Source organism: Trachemys scripta, chromosome 8 (assembly GCF_013100865.1).
Source record: "Trachemys scripta elegans isolate TJP31775 chromosome 8, CAS_Tse_1.0, whole genome shotgun sequence".
NCBI lineage: Eukaryota > Metazoa > Chordata > Testudines > Emydidae > Trachemys > Trachemys scripta.
In genome coordinates this window covers 37574384-37599898 of record NC_048305.1, presented here as the reverse complement: position 1 = coordinate 37599898, position 25515 = coordinate 37574384, and the positions used below count along the sequence as shown (strand labels likewise).

Below are 25515 nucleotides of genomic sequence, written 5' to 3'. Positions count from 1 at the left end.
AGGTCTCCAACGTCTTTGGCTTGAATCTCCATTTCATATAATGCAGCTTCCTCATAGTCCAGGTTTCCCACAGTTGATATTTCTCCCGTTTTAGAATCCACCTGGAATATCTGAGACGCTTTGTCTTTCATCTTCCGGAGTGAATATGTGACCTCCGAATTTATCGCTTCGTCGGGATCTGTGGCGTTTACTGTCAGCAGCAGAGACCCGATGGGTACATTTTCCAAAACACTCACTTTATAGACAGGCTGACTGAAAACTGGTGCATTGTCATTTGCGTCAAGGACGATAACACGGATCTGCGCAGTGCCGGACCTGACTGGATCTCCCCCGTCAGTGGCTGTGAGGATTAGATCGTGAACAGCTTGTTCTTCCCGGTCTAGAGACTTTTCCAGCACCAGTTCGGCATATTTGTCCCCGTCAGCTCCCGTTTGCACATCCAGAGAGAAGTGTTTGTTACTGCTGAGATAATAGCCCTGCACAGAATTGGTTCCCACATCTGCATCCTGCGCCCCCTCAAGAGAATATCGGGTTCCCACAGCGGCTAACTCACTGATTCTAAATTCCAATTCATCTTCCTGGAAGCGGGGCGCATTGTCATTAATATCTGTGATTTCAACTTCAACTGGGAAAAGTTTAGCTTTATCCTTAACGAGAACCTCAAAATGTAATAGACATTTCTCCATTTGGCCACAGATCTGCTCTCTGTCAATCCTTTCTGTGGGGCATAAATAACCGCTTTTAACATTCAAAGCAAAATACTGAGTCCTACCTCTGGAAACAATGCGGACACCGCGGTCTGAAAACTCCTTTGTATCGAGCCCCAGATCCTGAACGATATTCCCCACGAAAGAGCCTTTCTGCATTTCCTCCGGAATGGAATAGCGAATGTGCCCAGAAACTGCCTCCCAAACGGTAAAAAATACAAAGCAGAACAGGACTCGCCAGTTGCAGTCCCGGAGCCTTTTTATATCCGTCATGTCTACCACTGGAAATAGATGCCTTAGAGTCCGAGTGTCAGAACAGTATATAAAAACTAGTAAACATAAAAATCCCGCTCTTTAATCAGTAGTTCGTGGATCAAGAGCTTTCCCAGGGGGGTTAGTGCAGCTATGCTGTACTGTGTATTCTGGCTTTTACAAAGAGTGCCTGGTCTGCCTGTTGTGCGATCTGTTACAGCGGGGCGGGGCTGGCTGGATCTCTCGCATTTGTCTCCCTGATTGGTGAACAGCGACGCTCAGAGTCTCAACCAATAACTGCAGCAGTTTAGATACATAATTTTAAACGCATTTCCCCCCAATATATGCGTTAGCTAATTTCTCCAGCATATTTAGTCCCCTAATGTATATTATATATTAATTAGGGCTGTCATTAATCACAATTAACTGAGGTGATTAACCCCCAAAATTAATCACGATTAATAACAATTTTAATTGCACTGTTAAACAATAGAATACAAATTGACATTTATTAAATATTTTGGATGTTTTTCTACATTTTCATATATATTCTGTGTTGTAATTGAAATCAAAGTGTATATTATTTTTATTACAAATATTTGCACTGTAAAATGATAAACAAAAATAGTATTTTTAAATTCACCTCATACAAGTAGTGTTGTGCAATCTCTGTTGTGGAAGTGCAATTTACAAATGTAGATTTTTTGTTACATATCTGCACTCAAAACCAAAACAATGTAAAACTTCAGAGCCTACAAGTTCACTCAGTCCTACTTCTTGTTCAGCCAATGTCTAAGAGAAACAAGTTTGTTTACATTTATGGGAGATAATGCTGCCCGCTTCTTATTTACAATGTCACCTGAAAGTGAGAACAGGCAATGTTATTTGTTTTCGTATGCCCCATCATGCTTAGGCCACCATTCCAGAGGACATGCTTCCATGCTGATGACACTTGTTACAAAATGCATTATTTAAATTTGTGACTGAACTCCTTGGGGGAGAATTGTATGTCCCCTGTTTTACCGTCATTCTGCCATATATTTAATATTATAGCAGTTTCAAATGATGATCCAGCATATGTTATTCATTTTAAGAACACTTTCACTGCAGATTTCACAAAAGGCAAAGAAGATACCAATGTGAGATTTCTAAAGATAGCTATGGCACTGGACCCAAGGTTTAAGAATCTGAAGTGCCCTTCGAATTCTGAGAGGGGCGGGGTGTGGAGCATTCTTTCAGAAGTCTTAAAAGAGCAACACTCCAATGCAAAAAATACCCCAAACCACCAAAAATGAAAATCAATCTTCTGCTGGTGGCATCTGACTCAGATAATGAAAATGAACATGCTTCAGTCTGTACTGCTTTGGATTCTAATGGAGCAGAACCCATCCTCAGCGTGGACGCATGTCCTGTGGAATGGTGGTTGAAGCATGAAGGGACATATGAATCTTTAGCACATCTGGGATGTAAATATCTACAAGAATGCCACGGGAATGCCTGTTCTCACTTTCAGGTGACATTGTAAACAAGAAGAGGGCAGCATTATCTCCTGCAAATGTAAACAAACTTCTTTGTCTGAGTGACTGGCTGAACAAGAAGTAGGACTGAATGGACTTGTAGGCTCTAAAGTTTTACATTATTTTATTTTTGAATGCAGAGTTTTTTACATAATTCTATGTTTGTAAATTCAACTTTCATGATAAAAAGTTGATTTGAAAAATACTATTTATTTTGTTTTTTACAGTGCAAATACTTGTATTCAAAAATAAATATAAAGCGAGCACTGTACACTTTGTATTCTGTTTTGTAATTGAAATCAGTATATTTGAAAATGTAGAAAACATCCAAAAATATTTAAATAGTATTCTATTATTGTTTAACTGTTCAATTAATTACACAATTAATCACAATTAGTTTTTTATATCACATGATTAATCAGGATTATTTTTAATTGCGTGAGAGCCCTAATATTAATGAAACAAATCTAGATGCAAAATGCATATTATCTTATGCTAGATATATTGTAAAGCTTAACTCTTCCCTTTAATCCACTAGTCACATAATCTGTGGCAAATGGAACACAACCTCTGCTTAATTTCCTCATTTTAAAATGACACACAGATTTATTTTTTGCATAATAAATTAAAGTAATCCTGTATTTATATCACATTGTAATAAACAAGAAGACTAATTTTAGTTTACACATTATTGTGTGAAGTCACACAGTCCCATGTACTTTCCCTTCCAATGAACAATTTGTTCACCTTTCTGTTTAGAATTTAGCATCTATTCATTTGTTTACTTATATATTAATTTAGACATTCATTATAGGGCAAAAGTGCCTATCCAGTGCCTTAGAGACTTTTGCACAGCACAATAATATCCGTGAACTTTATCAAATCCAGTAGCCTACTCTAATTGCAAGGTTAAGACTCATACATCCAGAAAACTAAAATATAAATTATCCTGCACACCAGCACAATTTACAGTTAGTCTCCCTTGGCTCCAAGAGCCCATGAAATCAGATTGGCTTTGCATCATGCTCTAAGGTCAACAGAATTTGGCTAATTTGGCCCAGGTGGACTAGCAATCATTTCCAAAGCAGAGGAAAGAGAAAGCCCTGTCAGCAGACGGAGCTCCAGTTCTGGTGCTGCAGTGTAATGCATTTACCGCAGTATGTGAGACAGGGAGAAACGATCTCTCAAATAGACGGGCCCCACCCATTCAGGAGTTTATAGTCCAAAACCAGAATACTGAACACCCCTTGGAAACAAACATGCAGCCATTGCTGATCATGGAGCACTGATTCTCACTTCAGAGGAGAAATCGAAAATACATTTAAGGAAATAATGCAAGAATATCTCATAGGTGTTGTGCACGTGTTTCACCAATATATAAAGTAGGATATTTAAAAATATTACTCCTTTTGGGTAACCCAGTATATGTTCTTTGTTGCTTTGTTTTCGATATGGCAACCCTGAACGGTGAGTTCATTCACATAGACTGATGAACAGAAAGGAGAAGGGAGATAGAAAGCTAGACTGGAAATCTGACTAGCAGATCAAATTTCGAACTGTGTATCTTTAGTTAACTGCTTCTATTTTGGCTTTAATTTTTATGTTTATTTTGGAGGCATTTCTGTTGATGTCATGCGTTATTTACTTATCTGCTAATGTATTCCATTATTTTATAAAGTTAATATATTTTAATGGTTTTGTTATTCTTAAAATTGATGGAAAATCAAAAAGAAAAAGATCATGAATTTAAAAGGCAATGCGTTATCTACATAGCCATAAACGGAAAACTGCTGATATACAGTTTATTTTATCATTGCAATATATGTCGAAAACTTTCTGCCGTATCACCTTCATACCACTTAAATAACGTCAAGACCCTGAACAAATATAAACAAATACAAGCTGATATAAAAATTGGTTGTTAAGAGGATTACTATTTCTAATTCATCAAGTTTAACGTTAAGTGATATATAACCCCTTGATTTGCCACTACTAAAATATATAAAGATACAAGCACGTGCAAGCGCATGAGCAAAGAAACTCACCTTCCCAACGCTGTCAGGTTCAGACTTTTGGTCTACAGAAGCGGAGGTGCTGTTGCTCATTATAAACATCCGAGAGCTGTCATTGGAAAGGATAATCTCTCCTACATCATTCTGGCCATTTGGTTTTAGAATATTAGAGTTATTCCTTCCGGAGTCTACTGCTAAACACAGATTATAGCTATAAGGTAAAGTCGCATCGCAGTAGCTGGGTGGGAATCTGGGACCCGCCTTGGAATAATCAGAACGGAAACATCTCAGAACTGGGGGATTCCTTGCTCTATAAAATTTCATCACAATGGCCAGTATCACTGTCAGGAGGAACAAAAATGAAATCAAGGCTAAAGCCAGCACCAAGTAAAACTGTAAATCAGACTGAGGTGCCGAGTCACCCGATTGGTCGCTCATTTCCGGAAGAGCCTCTTGGAAGTTCTCAGCAACCACCAGGTTGAGAGTCACTGTGGCGGAGAGAGGCGGCTGCCCGTTATCCTTCACCAGGGTGACCAGCCTGTGCTTCACAGCATCTCTGTCTGCAAAGGCGCGGGCTGTCCGGATCTCCCCGCTGTGCAGCCCCATGCTGAAGAGCATCGGTTCCGTGGCTTGGAGCAGATGATAGGAGAGCCAGGCATTGTGTCCAGAGTCAGCATCCACCGCCACCACCTTAGTCACCAGATAACCTGCCTCGGCCGAGCGAGGGACCATCTCGAACAAGGCGGAGCCATCGGCTCCCAGGGAAGGGTACAGGATGCGAGGGGCGTTATCATTCTGATCCAGAATAAAAACCCTGACGGTGACATTGCTGCTGAGAGGCCGGGACCCGCCGTCTTGGGCCTTCACTTGCACTTCAAACTCCCGGAATTGTTCGTAGTCGAAGGAGCGCTGGGCATAGATAGCTCCGGTCTGGGAGTTAATGGAGATGTAGGAGGAGAGAGGCAGCTCCTGGAGGCTGCTGCTCAGGATGGAGTAAGTGAGTCGGGTGTTCCGGTCCAGATCCCGGTCTGAGGCTTTTACACTGAAAATAGAGGCCCCCGAGGGATTGTTCTCTGGCACATAGGCGGTGTAGGAAGGTTTCTCAAATACAGGGGCGTTGTCATTGATATCCGAGATCTGCAACAGGATGGTTTTCTGGGCGGAGAGACGGGGATTGCCTTTGTCTGCGGCGATTACTGTAATATTATACTCTGGGATCTTTTCTCTGTCCAGGGTGCTGTCTGTGATTATTTTGTAGTAATTACGAGAGGAGGACAGTATTTTAAAAGGTAAGTTGTGTTGAAGGTGACAGGTGATTTTTCCATTTTCTCCTGCATCTCGGTCACGAGCTCTTATAAGAGCTATCACTGTCCCGGGCACAGAGTCTTCGGGGATAGGACTGGACACGGATGTGAGGGTTACTTCGGGGGCGTTGTCATTCTCGTCAATAATTTCTATTTGAACTTGGCAGTGACCAGTCAGGTCACCCCCATCCCTGGCTTCAATTCCCACTGTATATTTATTTGTCTCTTCAAAATCCAGAATATCTGTATTTGTTATTACTCCATTTTCGGGATCTATTTTGAATAATTGCAGGACATTTTGTGGGGCATTACTGAAGGAATAACTGATTTCTCCATATAATCCTTCATCCTTATCCATGGCTTTCACCTGTACCACTATGGAGCCTTTGGCTAGATTTTCACTTACTCTGACTTTGTAGATCTCTTCGGTGAATATTGGGGGATTGTCATTGGCATCAGTGATTTTAATGTTAATCTGAGCGGTCCCGGTTCTCACAGGGTCCCCCCCATCCACAGCCGTCAAGATCAAGATATGAGAAGTTTGGTGCTCCCGATCCAAAGGTCTGTCTAAAACTAATTCTGCGTATTTATTGCCATCTGCATTCTCCTTCACTGCCAGAATAAAATACTGATTTGGGCTGAGCCGGTAGTTCTGCAGTGAATTCAGTCCAACATCTGGATCTTGCGCTGATTCGAGTGGAAAGCGCGCCCCTGGCAGTGTAAATTCATTGATTTCTAACACAACGTTATTTTTGTCGAAGCTCGGGGCGTTATCATTAATGTCCTGAATTGCTACATCCACGTTGTAAATGTTTAAAGGAGTTTCAACCACCGTTTCGAATGCCAGGACACAAAGGGGAGTCTCCCCGCATATCTGCTCCCGGTCTATCCTGCCATTCACATACAGGTTGCCATTTTCCCCATTCACACTGAAATATTGCTTTTCCGAACTGACACGGAGCTTCCGTTGCGCCAGTTCTTTGACATCCAACCCCAAATCCTTGGCGAGATTCCCCACAAGAGAACCTTTGGCCATTTCCTCAGGAATGGAGTAACGAATCTGCTCCGATACCACCCGGCAGAACAAAGAGAATAAGAAGGGAAACCAAAGTACTTGCCATGTGACTGCTTGGTCGCTCGGTCTCTGCCTGTTTTCCATCCCACTCAGGCTTGCTTTTATTTTCTTATTTATTCTACTTCGATTTTATGCTTTAAATCCCCGTTAGAATGTTAAAATCCACGGTTTTGGAGAGTAAATAAAATTACCATCTCAATCTAATTTTCCACGAGAGTTTCGAGACAGGGTGTCTCTCAGTAGCGAACTGCATGTATGTGTGCGCAATCGCTGACTGAGCAATCTCAGTGCAGGAGGCTTTAGTAGATATCCGGATGGAGCTTCAGCTCTGCATTGGCCAACAGCGGCACTCTGAGTCTGAGTTCCAGAACTGCAACTGTTTGGTCTCATCAAAACGCTCATGTCTAAAGAGCATAATGAAAGGCTAACCCATTCCTGTCTCGAAATTCCTAAAACAGATGACTAGAGTAAACCATCCTATGTATCGGAAAAAGTTAAATGAATCGGCAAAAATGTGTAGTAAGATACACGCCCACTCCACTCTGTTTTCTGAGAGTTTTGTATGTTCAGTAACAAGTCTGTTTAATTACGAATAAAAGCGTCATTACTTATATTTCTAAGAACGATAAAATTCTATCTGGAAATCCAAACCCACACAGCAAAGCTTCCCTGAATTCCTGTAATATGTGACAGATTCGCCGTTCTTCCATACACAGAGCCAGATTTTAATCTCAGTTACGGCAATGTAAAGGCAGAGGAATTCGTCTAAAGTGAAGGGGGCAGTCTGGTCTAATAGATAATACACAGTAGTAGGAATCATGAGACCTATGCTATATTATGCCCTGGCAATTTATGTTCCCTGTATTTTAGTTGATCCGTTGGTAAAGGAGGATATCACCCTGGTTATCTACTTTTGCAGACATTTTAGATTTACGGATGACAATTGTTATTTACGTGCTAAATGTTATTATTACTCCAAATTCACATCTATGTAAATGAACGCAAAATATGCCCCAGTATGAGACGAGAAAATATAAACAACTGAGAATTCTGAACCAGAAACTAAAAATAGTAAATTCTATGGCTACTTAATTTATGTGTCTGAACTCTCATGCTTTGAAGTCCAGACTACTGTACCCCTTTCAGGAGTCTGATTTGTCTTTTGTAGCCCCAAGTTTCACCTCACTTAAAAACTACTTGCTTACAAATTGCTTACTTTCTCATTTTTACCATATAATTATAAAATTAGTTGCAATATAAATATTGTACTTATATTTCAGTAGAACAGTATAAATAAGTCATTGTCTGTATGAAATTTTAGTTTGTGCTAATGCTTTTTATGTAACCTGTTGTAAAACTAGGCAAATATCTAGATGAGTTGATGTATCCCCTGGAAGATCTCTGGGTACCCCCAGGGATACACATACTCCTGATTGAGAACCACTGATGTAGTCTGTTTATCTAATATGACATCCTCTATAATGCAGGTAATAGAATGTTACCCAATGATTCCTAGAGTAGAGGAAATTGATATTCCCTACTGTGTCATTGACACTATTTAGACCAATAATTTATCATTTAACTAGATCATATCTTTTAGAAAAATATTCATTTTCAATTTAAAGACTTAATTATTATGAATTTACCACTTCCAATGCTAATGTGTTTCAATCATTAATTACCTTAACTATAAAACAAATGCATCTTTTTTTCAATTTGAAGTTTTCATGATCCCAGCCATTGTCTCCTATGGCTTTGTCTGTGAGCTTAAAGATAGCCTAAAATCAATTATAGTCTCACTGAATAAACCCTTTCTTATTCTTTCCTTTGATAAAACTCTATAAGCATCTCACCATAAGGTGCCTTTTCCAGAGCTTAAACCAATCCTGTAGCTCTCTCAAGACTGTCCAATTTTTCAACATCTTTTAAAAAATATGGAAACCAGAACTGGACACTATTCTAGTGGTGGTCTCACCGATACCCAATTTAGATGCATCATCACTTCCCTTGATATTATTGAGATGCTGGCAGACCAGGTTGCATCTCATGCCAAGGTCCCCATATCTCAATTGAACATTGGCAAATATATAGCCGGAATCAGTCTGACTCACCCCTGTGTTAGTATTATTAAAACAGCTATTAGAATTATAAGAATGTATTTAATGTTTAGACTTTATTGAATGCTTGTGAGTTGCTGCATGCATTTATCTCACTTATAATATCTGCCCCCCATATTGTAAGGCAATATTTGAGTGGTTGTATTGTGAGCTTCTGTGACTGTGTAAATCACCAGACAAGGGGGAGACATCATTTAATGTGAAGGGCTGACCTTCAACAGAAAATGTTATACCCTTCCCAAAAGGAAAGGTCCATCTATACCAGATTGACAATTGTGGACACTGCAACTGGAAGATCCCTACACACTGTCAACAAGAGGACAAAAGACTTTTGTTATTCTGTCCTACTCCTTGTGAAGATGAATCATGCAAGTGGACTTCTCCCATTAGTTATGTTTGCCATTCAGAGATATGGAGGGCATAAAAACCCAAAACAAAAGGAAATTATTATCGCTATGCTGCTTGGACTTGGGGGGTGGGAGGGGGCTAACCTTTCTAGACATAAGCAAGAGATCCCTAGTTGCTTAGCCTGGATTAGTCCTAAATCATACATAGAGCTTGCCAGTTTTAGCTGTTATTGCCTTTTGAAAGTTGATTGTATGTCTTTTGTATATATGTTTACCTGTTTTAACCTTGTAAATAACTGTTTTGTATCATTTTCCTATTTAATAACTCTTTATAGAGTTTGTTATATAATTAGTTACAGTGTTGTCTTTGGTGTGAGATCTAAGGTACAACTGACCTGGGGACTGGGAATAACATAAACATTGCTGTGATTCTTGGTTTAAGGAACCAGCTATGACAAAGATTCATGCACCTGGGTGGTGATAGATCAACGAACTCAAGGGCACTGTAACTCCATGTTAAGGCTGTCATAGTGCCTGAGGAGTTTACACTTGATAACTGCATGGTGAAATTTAAGTATAGAAATCATAAAAAAATTGGGGTTTGTGACTTGCTTCCTAACTGTCTTCCTTGAGGTTGGTATTCATGCTGTTGAATCACTGCAGGCAGTGTTACACTAGCAGAGTCGACATGATTCACATACCACAGGTCAATTAGGCTTTGTCTACACTACCGAACTTTAAGTGACATGGCCATGTGGACATAGCTATGTCGCTAAAGTCAGGCAGTGTAGCTGCTGTTTGTCGGCTCTTTTGCCGACAAAATACTTCCACCCCCAACGAGCGGCATTCACGTTATCGGCAGGAGAGTGTTAATGTTTAAACTTGATATTGAGGGTTTTAAAGATTAAAGAATAGACATACTGTGTGAACTACAGTAATATGATAGTCTTAAGGGAGAAGACTTTGAACATTTATGTTTGCATAATGGAATGTCCTTTAAAAGGAAATTCCCTGGTCAGGAGTTAAGAGTTTTGCTCATAAATTTTGACCACATACCCAGGGAAGTAGAGGAGATGGAGACTGGTCAACAGGGTGAGAACCATCCTGTCCCACATGCTGCAGAGGCAACCACAACCATGGAACTAGCTGGATTGCAGCACCTGACAGCCAAAGAAGAACCAGAGAATGATGGCAGAATTGTGGATCAGAGAGACGGAAGCAACCAAGGCAGTTTAGGTAAAGGCATGCCAAAGACACATGGAAGAAATAGCAGCAGTCAAATCCAATGAAGAAGCTGGAGAGAACATTGTTGCTGCCACTGTTATATAATTGCAACTAATCTTGTACAAAGTACGTCTAGTAAGATGTCTATGGAAAGGTTATGATTGGCTGAATATGATTATGCTATTTGGATGTATGTATCATTTTTGTATTTGCAGTTATGAGAATTGGCTCTATACCTGTATTTCAAATATGTTTGCTCCTGTGCTAATGCCCACAAGGTATTTAGCCTGCACATCTTGAAGGGACTATTCAACTTAAGTGGCCCATCAAGGGACACTTAACTCACAATGGACTATGGAAGATGCCCATCCACACCTGATGGACTTTCATGTGAACAACTAGAGTTTAAGTAATGACCTCTACTGTGATTAAGCAAAATCATGCATGGACATGTGACTTGCCCATGTGACTTCAAACACCATCTTGCTACCTGTAATTTTCTACTAGCTGAGCTGAAACAATGGATTTCCCTCTACATGGCAGAAACTATAAAAGGTCCTGGAAACCCCTCCATTTTGTCTCTTTCCTGCTCAAACCTCTGGACTATGAACTTATACTAATGGGAGCATTCTAACAAAAGTACTGAGGACCTTCCAATTATTTGAAAGCAACCAGAGACTTGTCTTAAGCCAGCAGTTTATTCCATCGCTGCTACAAGCCTGAACCAAGAACTGTGCAATTATTGTATTTATTTGATTCCTTAACCAATTTTAACTCTCAGCTTTCTTTCTTTTTATAAATAAACCTTTAGATTTTAGATACTAAAGGATTGGCAACATCATGATTGGGTAAGATCTAAGTTATATATTGACCTAGGAGTGTGGCTGGTCCTTTGGGATCAGAAGAACCTTTTATTTGATGAAATTAGTTTTAAAGAACCACTAAGCTTTAAGTCTAGCGTTTTTGGTGGTGATACAAGGACTGGAATGCCTAAGGAAACTGCTTTTCTGACTTCTTGTTAGCCAGTGCAGTGAAACAGAAATTTATTTTTGTTGCTGGTTTGGTATATCTTATGGGAGAATAACCTCCAGTTTTGGGGTGTGTCTGCCCTATTTCTCAGCAGTTTGTCCTGAATTTGATATTCTCAATTGTGACCCACGGAGGCACGGTAATAGAGGGTACATGGGAAGCTGATAAAAACTCAAGCAATGCTACTCAAAATACTGGAGCAGCAAAATGATAGGGTTACCATCCGTCTGGGTTTCCCCGGACATGTCCGGCATTTTCAGTGTTAAATGGCTGTCCGGGGGCGATTTCTAATCAAGTAGAAATGTCCGGGATTTCCCCCTTCCCCTCATGCGGAGTGCGGCGTGGCTGATTGGACGCCTGGCCTGATTGAAAGCCGCTTGCAACCACTAGGGCCTCTAGCAGCCAGAGTCCCTCCCCATCCCCCGCTCCCTCCTCCCCCACAGAGCAGCACGGCTGTGTTTGATTCCATGTGGAGCCTGCATTTATCCCTCTGCCGGATGAGTGGGGGGAGCAGGGCAGGCGGCGAGGTGTGTGTGTGTGTGTGTAGAGGCTGCAGGGGCAGGGGGCGCAGAGGCTGCAGGGCGAGTGGGGAGCAGGGGGCACAGAGGCTGCAGGGGTGGGGGGGTGCAGAGGCTGCAGGGCGAGTGGGGAGCAGGGGGCACAGAGGCTACAGGGGGGTGCAGAGGCTGCAGGGTGAGTGGGGAGCAGGGGGCACAGAGGCTGCAGGGGCGAGCGGGTGCAAAGGCTGCAGGGTGAGGAGGTGCAGGGCAGGCAAGGGCATAGGGGCTGTGGGGCGAGTGGGGAGCAGGGAAGCACTTAGCAACCCCCAACCAAGATCAGAGTGGGAGGGAGGAGGGGGAATGCGGGGTGCTCAGAGGAGGGGGCAGAGTTGGGGCAGGGACTTTGGGGAAGGGGTTGGAATGGGGGTGGAGAAGGGGTGGGGTTGGGGCGAGGCCAGGGGTGGGGAAGGGGCGGGGCCCCGTGGAGTGTCCTCTTTTTTAAATGTTTGAATATGGTAACCCTAAAAATGGGCTACCCCATCCAGTGAGTATACCCACCCACAACACAAGTGAGTGGGAGAAAGTTTGCCCAGTTTATAAAGACTGACTGTATAGAAGCTTTCCTGTCCACCTTCGAGAGATTAGGCAGGATGCACAATATTCCAGAGGATAAACAGATGCCTATCCTCTTAACCAGATTAACTGGGAAAGTGAGACAAGTTTTAATGATATGGAGGAGGTGATACTGAGGTGTACAAGAAATTTAAACAAGAGGTATTGAAAAGATTTAAGATTACCCCTCAGTCCTATCAATTGAAATATAGAAACCTCAGAATGTTTCAGAATGTCATTCATGTTGAATGTGTACATAAAATGTGTAATTTTATGAAAAAAATGGGAAATGGGGGCAGGGGCTGAAGGTGATGATGGAAAACTGTTTGATCTGATGGTCCAGGAGCAATTGTTATGAGTAGCTAAGGATGAGGTAAAGGAAACCATCTGTGACAAAAAAAATCCACAGTTTTAGAGACCGCAGAAATTGCTGATGAACATGTTGAATCAAGGGCCCATGGAGGGGCAGGGTGCAAATCCAAGGGGAAGGGAAACCCCCATGTTACCCAGGTTAAGAGAGAAGAGGATACTGGAAATAAACCTAACCCCAACTTTGATTTCAAAAGCTCCAAGGGAGCAAAGGGTTTAAATCCCCCTACCTAGAGGGAAGGCAAGTAATCTAACATCACTGTGGGGCTCCTGGCTATATGAAACCAAATTGCCCAAAACTTAAGGTAACCTCATAACTCACACCCTCACCTGGCGTAGTGAATGACACTACCATTGCTCCAGAGGCAGCAGTGGAGCAGGAGGAAACCCTAATGAACTATATTAGGACTGAATCTTGGTTGGGTAGTGAGGAATTTATTAAAAATGCTAAGATAAATGGCATAGATTGTAAGGACTGGAGGGACACAGCATCCCAAAATACTTTGGTCAAGCAAAGTTTGGTAAGGGAGAAAGACAGACTTCCTGGTAAAAGCCTAAATATATCAGCTTTGGCTGAATTCCCTATAACTCTGCCTTTGGCTAAGGTCTACCTCAAATGCAAGGATTTTAACAGAGACATTGTGGTGGGCATTAGGAGTCTACTTCCCACTGACGTTTTAATAGATAATGATATTTTATTCATGTCTAAGCAGGTTAATATAACTCTTAGCCACAAAGAGCTTGGGTCTGCCTCTCCTGGCTTGTCTATGGACAGCAAGGAGGGCCGTGAGAGCAGGGAGAAATGCACTCAGTCCTTTGTCAATTTGAGAGGGACAGCTCAGAGTAACCTGAGGAGGGTTTGGGGATTCCACTGCTTTGCCAGAGTCTCATTTTAACTTAAGTGAGATGCAAATGCAAATTATTGAGGCTCAACAGGCAAATCCTTCTCTGCACAAGGAGAGAAATGTGGCTCAGAATAATACACCTGCTGGAGAAGGAAAGGGTAACTTTTTCTTAGAAGGAAGTTTGTTGTACAGGGATGCTCCTACAGGAAAAAAAGAGATGCCCTGGTGATATTTACAGGCATGTAATCATGCCTGATAAGTACAGGACAGAACTGCTGCACGTAGCTCATTATTGTCCCTTTGCTGTACACTTAGGAGTGGAGAGAACGTGTGGGAGGCTCAAACAGAATTTCTATTGATCTCACATGTTTGAGATAGTTCAAAATTACTGTAAGGGTTGTGTCTTATGTCAAAAGCATAAGAGGTTAAAGGGATGCTGTTGCCCATCATTAAGAAGATGTTTGGCAGAATGTCTGTAGATATTATGGGACCCCTACCCAGACATGGAGATATATAGAAGCTGAAACTATGGCTATTGCCCTAATTACCATTTTTAGCCGAGTGGGGAAATCTTATCAGACCATGGTGCAAATATCATCCAGAAACTAATGGTCCAGTAGAAAGATTCAATGGAACTCTGAAGTCTACACTGAGGATGTGTGCTGACTTGTGAGAGAATGACTAGGATGTGTTGCTCTCTTATTTGATATTAATGTACAGGTGTGTACCCCAACAGTCTACAGGGTTTGCCCCCTTTGATCTCGTTTATGGAATATAGATGAGGCGACTGTTAGATTTAATTCAAGGTGTTGGGGAGGGTAGTACAGAAGAGTCAAGACAACCTATAGCAGAGTATGTCACTCATTTTAAAGAAAACTTAAGGTCTGTGAAGGACTTATTGCATCAAACCTTGAAATGAATCAGGTGTCTCAGAAAGCATGGTATGACAGACATGCTTGAGAAAGGTCTTTTTATATAAGTGACTTTGTGTTAGTGTTGATTCCTGTAAGGAAAAAAAAAGGATACAAGATTGTTGTGAGGGACCTTTCAATATGATAGAGATAGTGAATGAGATGATTTATGATGCAATGAAACTGCAAGGCAGGGGAGCTGTGTAAAACGGTACATGTCAATACAGGTCTGTCGCATCTTAGGCGCATTTAACATGTGCGATTTCAGCCTTACACGGTCAGCAAAAACAAAAACAAAACCCCCCAAAAGAGAAAAATAACAATTTAAATACTGTTTCTGTAGTGCGGGTGATTCCGCCCGCCATTACACTCAATGTAATTTTGACTATACGCGATTTTCGCTTTAGGCGCTGACTGCGGAACGTAACCCCAGCGTAAGATGAGACAGACCTGTAGATTGAAAACTTAACACAAAAGTGAGATGGCAGTAAATATGATTTGTTGGGCTGATGAGGGACCATTTACTGCTCCGTTAAATTATTTGGTCAGCTAGAGTAAGGAACAGACTGCTCTGGAGAGCATTCAGATTTGGAAAGGTTTGGACCCAACCCAAAAGCAGGAGATATTGGTCCTCTTGAAATACCTCAGGCAGATATTTTCAAACCTTCCAGGTTTAACTAACAGCACTGTGCATTCCATAGAAACTATAGGGCCACTCCAGGCCCCTTTCAGAGCATACCATGCTAAAGTAGAAATACAAAGACAAATTCAGGAGGAGGTGGAAAGCATTCTAGACATGGGAGTGACTACTAAATCAAAAATCCCCTGGGTGTCTCCTATTGTAATGGTACCCAAGAGGAATAAAATGATGAAAGTTTGAGTGGATTTTAGAAGGGTAAATGCCATCACCCAACCTGATCCTTACCCCATACCCGAGATAGAGGACCTACTGGATCTATGAAGGGGTACTCTGGATTTAACTCAAGGGTATTCAGAAATTCCAAATTCTGATGCCCAGGAAAGGTCAGTTTTCATAGAGAAGTCTGGCCTATATCAGTGTAAGAGGTTATACCTTTCAGATTAATTAATTCAGGGGGTTCCTTTCAGAGGCTCGTCAATGAGATCCTGCAGGGTTTACAGACCATGGCCCAGGCCTATGTAGGTGACTTGGCTATTTTAAGTGACACCTAGAAAGACTACCTGAACCATGTGGGAATTGCATTGGAGAGGCTTAGAGAAACCAAGCTCACTGTCAAGGTGTCCAAATGCAAGATGGGGGCAGCAGACCTACCTAATTTAGGATATAGGATGGGCAGAGGGTTTGTTCGCCCTGCTCCTCTAAAAGTAAAAGCCATTGGGAATTGGCCTGCCCCGTGAACCAGGAAGTAGGTCCAAGACCCAAGCCTAGCCCATGAACAAAAAAACAGGTTTATTGTTCTGGCGAGTTATTACCAGAGGTTTCTAAAGGGGTTTAGCAACATTGTGGCCTCGTAACCAGACCTTATAAAAACGGGAAAATTATACTGGGTGATATGGACTGAGGCCTGTGAGAAGGGCTTCAAGGGCATAAAAGAGGCTTTGCCAGTTTAAGTTATCCCTGATTTTAGCAAACCTTGTGCTGTGCACTGATGCTTCTGGTATTGGGTTATGTGCATTGCTAATGCGGGCTGGGTTGAGGACAACAGCGACCCCATTGCCTTTTTAAGTAAAAAACTGACCCACATATAACAGAACTATGATGTCATCAAGAAGGAATGTTGTGCCATAGTCTGGGCTGCTAAACCTGCCTGAGGTATTTCAAGAGGACCAATATCTCCTGCTTTTGGGTTGGGTCCAAACCTTTCCAAATCTAGGACTTAGGTTGGTCATTAGGAAAAACTTCCTAACTGTCAGGGTAGATAAGCACTAGAATAAATTGCATAGGGAGATTGTGAAATCTCTGTCACTGGAAATTTTTAAGAATAGGTTAGACAAACATCATTAAGGGATAGTCTAGATAATACTTAATCCTGCCTTGAGTTCAAGGGACTTGAGTTCAAGACCTCTTGAGGTTACTTCCAGTCCTATACTTCTATGAGTCTATAATTTATTAAGGTAATATCTGAGCAGCTGTATTGTGAGCCTCTGAGACTGTGTAAATCACCAGACGAGAGAGAGATCATTTAGTGTGAAGGGCTGACCTTCAACTGAAATTCTTAAGCCCTTCTCAAAAAGAAAGGTTCATCAATAACAGACAGACTATTGTGGACATTGCAACTGGAATTTCACTATGTACCATCAACAATAAATATGCTGGAAATAGCCTCCCCCCCAAAACTGGCAGAGTGCCCCCCCAAAACACACATACCTCTTCAAAAGCACCCAGCAGCAAAAAACAAAGTTAGCGCCTATGAGTCTGGGGCCCCCTGGGGGGTCATGAGCAAGTTTTAGGGGGCCATCAAGCAGAGCCAGCATTAGACTCACGGGGGCCCAGAGCAGAAAGCCAAAGCCCCACGTTGCAGGGCTGAAGCCCGTGGCCCCGCAACCCGGGGCTGAAGCCAAAGCCTGAGGAACTTAACTTTGTGGGGCCCCCTCTGGTGTGGGTGTGACATTATCTAATTAAAATATGACCATGTAGATCATTGTTGCTACCGCTGTTATATAATTGCCACAAATCTTGTACAAAGTATGTCAAGGTGTCTATGGAAAGGTTATGATTTTCTGAATATGATTATGCTATTTGTATGTATGTATAATTTTTGTATTTGAATTTATGAGCATTGGCTCTATACCTGTATTTCAAATATGTTTTCTCCCACAAAGTATTTAACCTGTATATCTTGAAGGGACTATTCAAGTTAAATGGCTCATCAAGGAACACTTAACTCACAATGAACCATGGGAGATGCCTATCTACACTTAATGGACTTTCCTGTGAACTTTCCATCTACTAGTATAGATAATGGCTTCTGCTATGACTAAGCGAAACCATGCATGGACATGTGACCTGCCCATATGACTCCAAACACCATCTTCTTACCTGTAATTTTCCACAGTGAGAACAATGGGATTCCCTTCAATTGGCAGAAGCTATAGAAGGTGCTGGAAACATCTCCATTTTGCCTCTTTCCTGCTCAAGCCTCTGGACTATCATAAAAAGCAACAGAAAGTCCTATGGCATCTTTAAGGCTAACAGATGTATTGGAGCATAAGCTTTCGTGGGTGAATACCCACTTCGTCAGACGCAGTATTGCCCACTTCGTCAGACTATCACAGAATCATAGAATCAGGGTTGGAAGGGACCTCAGGAGGTCATCTAGTCCAATCCCCTGCTCAAAGCAGGACCAATCCCCAACTAAATCATCCCATCCAGGGCTTTGTCAAGCCTGACTATGAACTTATACTAATGGGGACATTCTAACCAAAGGACTGAGGACCTTCCAATGATTTGAAAGCAACCAGAGCCAGCAGTTTATTTCATCCCTTCTACAAGCCTGATCCAAGAACTTTGCAATTATTGTATGCATTTAATTCCTTAACCAATTTTAACTCTCACCCTTTTCTTTTTCTTTCTTTCTTTCTTTCTTTCTTTCTTTCTTTCTTTCTTTCTTTCTTTCTTTCTTTCTTTCTTTCTTTCTTTCTTTCTTTCTTTCTTTCTTTCTTTCTTTCTTTCTTTCTTTCTTTCTTTCTTTCTTTCTTTAAATAAACCTTTAGATATTAGATGCTAAAGGATTGGCAACAGCATGATTATTGGGTAAGATCTGAGATATATATTGACCTGGGTATGTGGCTGGTCCTTTGGGATCAGAAGAACCTTTTGTTTGATGAAATTGGTTTGAAATAACCACTCATCTTTAAGTTTAGTGTCTGGGTGTTGAATTCAGGACTGGAATGCCTAAGAAGACTGCTTTTCTGACTTCCTGTTAGCCAGTGTGGTGAAACAGAAGTTTACTTTTGTTGCTGGTTTGGTATATCTTATGGGAGGAAAACCACCAGTTTTGGGGTGTGTCTGCTCAATTTCTCAGCAGTTTGTCCTGAATTTGGTATTCTCAGTTGTGACCCACGGAGGCACAGTGACAGTGGGGCCCCAAGCAATTGCCTTGCTTACTACCTCCTAACACTGTCTCTGGCTTTTATATGCAGAAAAACATGGGTGGGCTGTGAAGTTTTTATAGCATGTTGCGGGGAGGGTGTCTCAGAAAGAAAAAGGTTGAAAACCACTGATCTAAGGTACAATTAGACCAGGGTAAGAGATTGGTTCTTTGGAACAGGGAGTAACCTGAATATTGCTGTGATTCTTGGTGTAAGGGCCCAGCTATCAGAAAGGGATACTTCCTTGGGTAGCAAGATTAATTGGAGTATCCAAGAGGACTGTCTGAGACGCCATATTAAGGCCTGTTATAATGTCCGAGGAATTTCCACTTGACAATTGTTGGTGAAGTCTAAGTACAGACCTCACAATTAATTTGGGATTTGGGTCCTGCTTTCAAACAGTCTGCCCTGAGGTTGATACTCATGCTCTTGTGTCACTGCAGGTAATGTTACAATTGCGTGAGCCCTTTTGTTATAGGTTCATACTGGGAGCTGTTGTTCAGTTAATTATCTACAATGAGACATAAATACTTTTCAGAGTCACTGTTTTCCAGGGTACTATTCACTATCCTGTCAGAATGGCCTATATTCTTTGTTCCTAGAAAGCTGATTTTGTATTTGACTGTATTAAAATACATTCTATTCAATAACATCTATCTTACAGTCTACATGCCTCTGTATCAATGGTCTGGCTTCGTCATTATTTACCATTCTACCAATCTTTGAGTTATCTGCACAGTTCATCAGCAAACGTGTACTTTCTTCAAGGTCACTGGTAATTTTTGAAAAGCATTAGACTGTGAAGTAATCCTTGCTGCACCCCACCAGAAACAGTGCCATAATTGGTAATTTCTCCTTTACATTTAAATTTTGAGATCTATCACTCAATAGAACTTTAAGCCATTTATTATGGATCATATTGACATCCATTTGCCAACTGGTAACAGATTTTGGTGTCTTGCAGGATGGTTTTCTGTTGGTGGAGACCGTACTTGAACAAACCTCTTTTTCAGAAACCTCAGTTGAAACACTAATATCTGGTTTCCAAGAAGCAACTTTGCACCAGTAATTGACTCTAGTCAGAGACATTAAGGTGAACAGGAAACTTTCTTGTTGTTTGCAGTTCCCTCCCAGAAGAGAGCCTGCTTTACAAAAATTAATAACCATGTGCCATCTGGTGACTCCAAGAACAATAATATCTAATTTGGATAGTGCTAAAATTTTAATCAGTTGGTGCTGCAGTTTTAGATCAAACATCTGACAAAAATCTGAATATATTACATCAACACAATTACCTGTGTTAATCATACGTATAATCTAGCCAAGGGATGGCATAAAGTTTGTCTGAAAAGACATATTTCTCGGGAGATGATATTGATTGGCAATATTTATATTTCTGTCCTCTAATTTCTTACTTATAGATCCCTGCATCTACAATTTCATTATTTTTCTCCAAAATAACTTCAGTCTAACTAGACTACAATTACATGGGCCATTCCCTTTTGTGTTTTTAAAATATCTTATTAAACTATGTTAAAACAGTCTTCTTTTATTCTTTTTTTGGTTCTAAGAATTACAGTCTTCTTACAAAAGACAGAAAAATGTTACAAAATGAAGGATGTGCTCTTTCATTCTGAAAAGTTTACATATAAAACACACATTAGGCTTCTGATAGGACTGTTAATATAGGATGGTGTTTATCTTTTTTAGGACAAATACCAGGTTTTGGAAATAAAGAACATCCCAAGAACTAAGAGCATATTCCTAATAAAATAATGTCTTCAAAAGACTTTAGCCCATGCAAACCGAACACTTATACCTACATGTTATACTTAAAAAAATATTAAATACATTAATTGTACTATCTTTACCACAGAGAGAGTGTTTCCTCCCATAACACATTAGTCAGTGATATCAAAGCAGGCAAGTGAAACAATAAACAGAAGTGTCTGAACTTTTCCACTTATAAAAATAGCAAAATTCTGCTAATATTAAACCATATGCAGCCATGATAAAATCCTTAGGGAGGCACAGAGACAGAGTATAAATCAGAGGAGAATTTGGCCTGAAGTCATGATGCAACATGCAACAATTTCAGTCTGTCAAGGCCCAGATGTGGGGCACCTAGAAATCCCTGTCCCTCTCTATGCATCCCAGTATGCTGACCCAGCCTACATTGCTCCCTGAATACTCTGCTCTTCTCTTCCTTATGCCTAGCACCCTATAATTACTTCATTCTCCTTCCATTTTCTGTCAATATCCTGCCTCATTCATGCACCTCCTCTTTCTTCCTATCCAAGACTCTCACTTTCCAAGACCAATAATACAGCTCCTTGATACCCAGACTCCTAACCCCAGTCCAAGTCCCTCCCAACCCATTGTCTGTCCTTCATATCTCCTTCAAGAATCCACCCAGCATAAAGGGCATGGTGTTAGACCAATTTTTTTTATCTTGATCTAAACTTCTCCATTCTCCCCTCAACCTACCTTCCACCTATAGCTAGCAACAGATAGCTGAACTTTGCTCTAGCCAATACAAAACACAAACATTTATTCACTTAAAAATTCTCTTTTAAGTAGGGCATAATTTTTCAGTTCTAAGTTTCTCTAAATTTCCTGATATAGTGACATAGTTAGTCAAACACTTCCTCTTCCTATTTCCATCTGAATCCCTCCCACAGCAGTTCTTTGGCTTCTTTCTATAACTCTGCTTTAATTAATCCCAATGAACTTCCTTCCTTCCTAGATTGTGTGATATAGAACAAGCTGTTTCAAGTTTTTATTGTATATCTTTGTAAGTTTTCTACTATGTCCCTGAAAATATCAAAAGACACTTCTACTCAACAACGGAAACAAAACAAAGCAAATCAGGAGTTTCTGGGCATAATCATTCTGAAGATCTTATGATTCAAACCAGTTAGAAACATTTTCACAAGTGAACTACTGTTATATTTGTCAGGTTTCTGAGTGCAGTCCAGACCAGTGAGAGGTTGCGTTACCACCTGCCCTATACCTGGGGGGAGGGATAGCTCAGTGGTTTGAGCATTGGCCTGCTAAACCCAGGGTTGTGAGTTCAATCCTTGAGGGGGCCACTTGGGGATCTGGGGCAAAAATCAGTACTTGGTCCTGCTAGTGAAGGCAGGGAGCTGGACTTGATGACCTTTCAAGGTCCCTTCCAGTTCTAGGAGATAGGATATCTCCATTAATTTATAACTCTGGGTGCCTTAAATACTTTGCTACTGTGGTTCACAGTTGGGTCATCAACAGTCAGCAGATGAGCATGCAGTTCCCTGAGTGTCTGTATGCCATGCAGCCCTGCTTCAGCACTTCTGAACATAGAGGTCTAGTCACAACACAACATCCCCACTGAGGTCTCCAACAGCCTTCGTTATACCTGCAAGGTGACCCCAACACACACCCTGTCCTGAATTTCCCCTAAACCATCTGCCCAGAAGTGTCCAGCCCTTTCCTGGAACACCCAGAGAATTAATAAGGTTTTTCCTCATCTAAAGAGACAAAAGCTCAACTTATTACTTTAACTGGAGTTAACAATCACTTCAAATAAGAGTAATATGCTTTCTAGTGGCTAAGACTTAACTTAACAAGCTACTGCCTTGGTTCAAGGTAGATTTTCTATCAATCTTTCTTCTTTCTAGCCATGGCTGACTTTCTCGCAGTCGGGTCTTTCCACAGAAGTACAAGGTGTTGGTTTTCTTTGTTTTCTTAGGTGAAAGGTCTTTGCCTAAGCAAGTTTTACATACATTCAGTTCCCAGAGACTTCAACCCCCTTGACTGAAGGACCCACTGTTCTCAGCTTGCAAGAGGTCTGGCCCCTTGTGCATGTCAGTTTTGTTCCCAGACTCTGGATGACCTCATGATGTTCTTCCCTTCCTGTGGACTTCCCGTGCCACTGAGGATTCATATGTAAATGGGAATTTAATTGTTTTTGGTTACACCTTGCTTAATTTCACTGGAGACAGGTAGACAGCTGCCTTCCCGCCTGTCTGGGAGAAAACCTGTTTCTCCTTTTGTTGGACACACAATTTAAAGCATAATATCAGTGAATATTCATAATTCCTCATATAGTATTAATACCTGCATTTTACAATGATATTAATCACCTGTGTGTCATTAGCTTCCATAAAACACCATATCAGATACACTTTTATAATACAGTAATATTGTATACTATCAGATGATTCAATTTTTTGTCATCTGAGGTTAAGACCCCTGTCTTTATAGTCCAGCAAACCATTTTCTCCTTCTGGGAAGAGACTCCATGCAGTCTGGTGAAGACTATGCTGGTTCCTCCCCTGCTGGTGATAGTTGAGTTTCTTCTTCCACTCCTTATTAGCTTGATGGCTTTGTTTATCTTCTATGTAAATGCGCCTTTATTGTCTCTGCACGAGGACCTAGTCAGCCAAGCAAATACACATCCCATTGTCTAGGGCAGACTGGTCTTATGCATTTGTTGCCTGTGAAGGGACATGCCTTCTCACTGGCTGGGAGGAGGCTAAGGAGCTCCTCTGGGCCTGTGCTGTACTAACAAGGTACACCTGCACAGCTTGTTCCTCCTCAAGGAGGAGGGTCTTATAAGGGGAAGCCTACCATAGGAAGGGGTGGTGACCAGGAAGAAAGCTGCTCCATGCAGAGACTGTGAGTAACAGAAGCAGGCCAGGTGAGGACAAGAAAGCCATGTGGACCACACTGCTTCCAGAGCCACCCCTGCTAACAGCCAAGTAACACATCCCAGGAGAGGGGTAGGAGGTAAACACCACAAAGGAGCAATAGACTTTCAGAGACTGAGCCTGTAAAGCCCTATCCAGGGGGCTTTCTGAGACGCTGACTTCTGTTCCAGCCAGACCCTCCCCTCTAACAAGGGACAGGGAGAAAGAAGAACCAAGCCTCTGCCAAGAGGCAATTTCCCCAGAAAACTGATTGCAGCCACTGGGGGTGTAGAGAAGGTGAATGAAGGACAGTGGGACCTGGGTGGGAGGGTTTAGGGAGTCCCGCTACCTCCTACATTGCCCACATTTTAAGAACATAGCACTAGCATATACCCATAACTCTTTGTACATACATCACACAAGAATATTGATAACTGAGTTATTAGTTTTCCAATCATATATAACACACCACCTTTTGGGTATATATCATAACAACAGTGTGCTAGGTGTAGTGAGTATGCCAGAGTTGCTGACACAGAACTGTGAACCACCAATAGGCCTCTGTGTCACAATATTGTAAAAACAAGATAACATTAAAATTAATTTTCTTATTTTTGCCACACTACACAGACATGCTTTACTATGGGGTGACATGTTTCATGGTATTTCAGGGAAACAGGTTTTCTTTTGAGGGAAGTGTAAGTGGGGTTCAATAATATGGTGTAAAAATAAAGCTATATTCAACTTTTAATATAAATTAGTTCCCACTATTTCATAAAAAATAACTCTTCACTTCAGTGACACATTCTACAACCTATTTTATCTTTCAGATAGTTAAAACTAGTCAAAATAAACCACTATATATTTGGTATATTTCAATAGACTTGTCTATTAAATGAGGGATAAAAGTAACAATGATTACAAATTAAGAGGTATTCTTTGGGCTAAACAATGCCTTCCACCATGTTATCAATTTATTAATGTACACATTTCAATATATTTGTAACTTTCCAAGTCATGTAAAGGTGCATTTGGGTGCAAAAATGAAGTGCCCACTTTAAAACTACAGCTGAGTAAATGCTTTGCATTGATTAAATGTGAAATGATATATATTACATTTCCATATGAAGGATGCAGAGAACTGTACAAATATATACGTTTATATATTAGCCAAGGACAAACACTCTCACCTTCGTCTCTATTCCTCAGATGGAAAAGCAATACAGGGCATACAAAGTCCAAACCACACTATGTAAAGTGGCAGACTCACCTGAAAAAGTGGCTGATCCCCATTGCTCAAACTCAAATCCTCCGACATGAGGACGGATTCCTTTTTTTTATCAATTGACTGACATGTTAGGGTACTTGAATAGTTCCGTTTTGGTAGGGTAAATTGGCTCTTTCTGGAGTCCGTGGTTACAGAAACCTCATGTGAGTAGGAGTGAAGAAAAGCTCTGACTCCATCGATCCCCACAAACTGCGAAGCCGGAACTCCACTGAAAGTCACACTCGAGGAGTCAAACAGCTGCGAGTTTCTCCACCGGCGGAGCCTCAAGGCCAGTAATACTATGATAAAGGTCAAGAACAAGCAGGAAACGGAAGCCACGGCGATCACCAAATACAAGGTGAGGCTGGACTGGGGGTCTGTAGGAGCTGAGAGGCTGCTTAAATCGGAGAGGATTTCGGGGATGCTGTCAGCCACCACCACCGTGACAGTGGCCGTGGCAGAGAGAGGGGGCTGCCCGTTGTCCTTCACTAAAACCACCAGACTTTGCTTGAGCGCATCTTTGTCGAGAAAGTAGCGCGCTGTCCTGATCTCGCCGCTGTGGAGTCCCACAGAGAAGAGCCCCGGCTCTGTAGCCTTCAGCAGCTGGTAGGAGAGCCAGGCGTTCTGCCCGGAGTCTGCATCCACCGCCACCACCTTAGTGACCAGGTAACCCGGCTCGGAGGAGCGAG

General features: G+C 41.5%; 2 protein-coding genes and 1 pseudogene across 10 annotated transcripts in view; all 3 read right to left on the bottom strand.

Annotated features, from left to right (window-relative positions):
- Positions 1-1138, bottom strand: part of LOC117881613 — a 53330-nt pseudogene extending 52192 nt beyond the window's left edge.
- The window catches only part of LOC117881609 (protocadherin gamma-A4-like), a 388535-nt gene that overhangs the window by 208525 nt on the left and 154495 nt on the right, over positions 1-25515 (bottom strand). Inside the window, exon 1 of one of the 9 annotated variants that reach the window (XM_034779066.1) lies at positions 4522-7131. The exons of the other annotated variants lie outside the window; for them this stretch is intronic. Coding sequence (XP_034634957.1) covers positions 4522-6951 — 2430 coding nt within the window. The 5' untranslated portion in view covers positions 6952-7131. Of the gene's footprint in view, positions 1-4521; positions 7132-25515 lie in introns of those variants that run through there. 9 annotated transcript variants of the gene reach the window in all.
- The window catches only part of LOC117881487 (protocadherin gamma-A4-like), an 18014-nt gene continuing 16544 nt past the window's right edge, over positions 24046-25515 (bottom strand). Inside the window, exons 2-3 of the mRNA XM_034778830.1 lie at positions 24830-25501; positions 24046-24120 (exon numbers count right to left, since the gene is read on the bottom strand). Of these exons, the coding sequence (XP_034634721.1) occupies positions 24046-24120; positions 24830-25501 (747 nt within the window). The remainder of the gene's footprint in view (positions 24121-24829; positions 25502-25515) is intronic.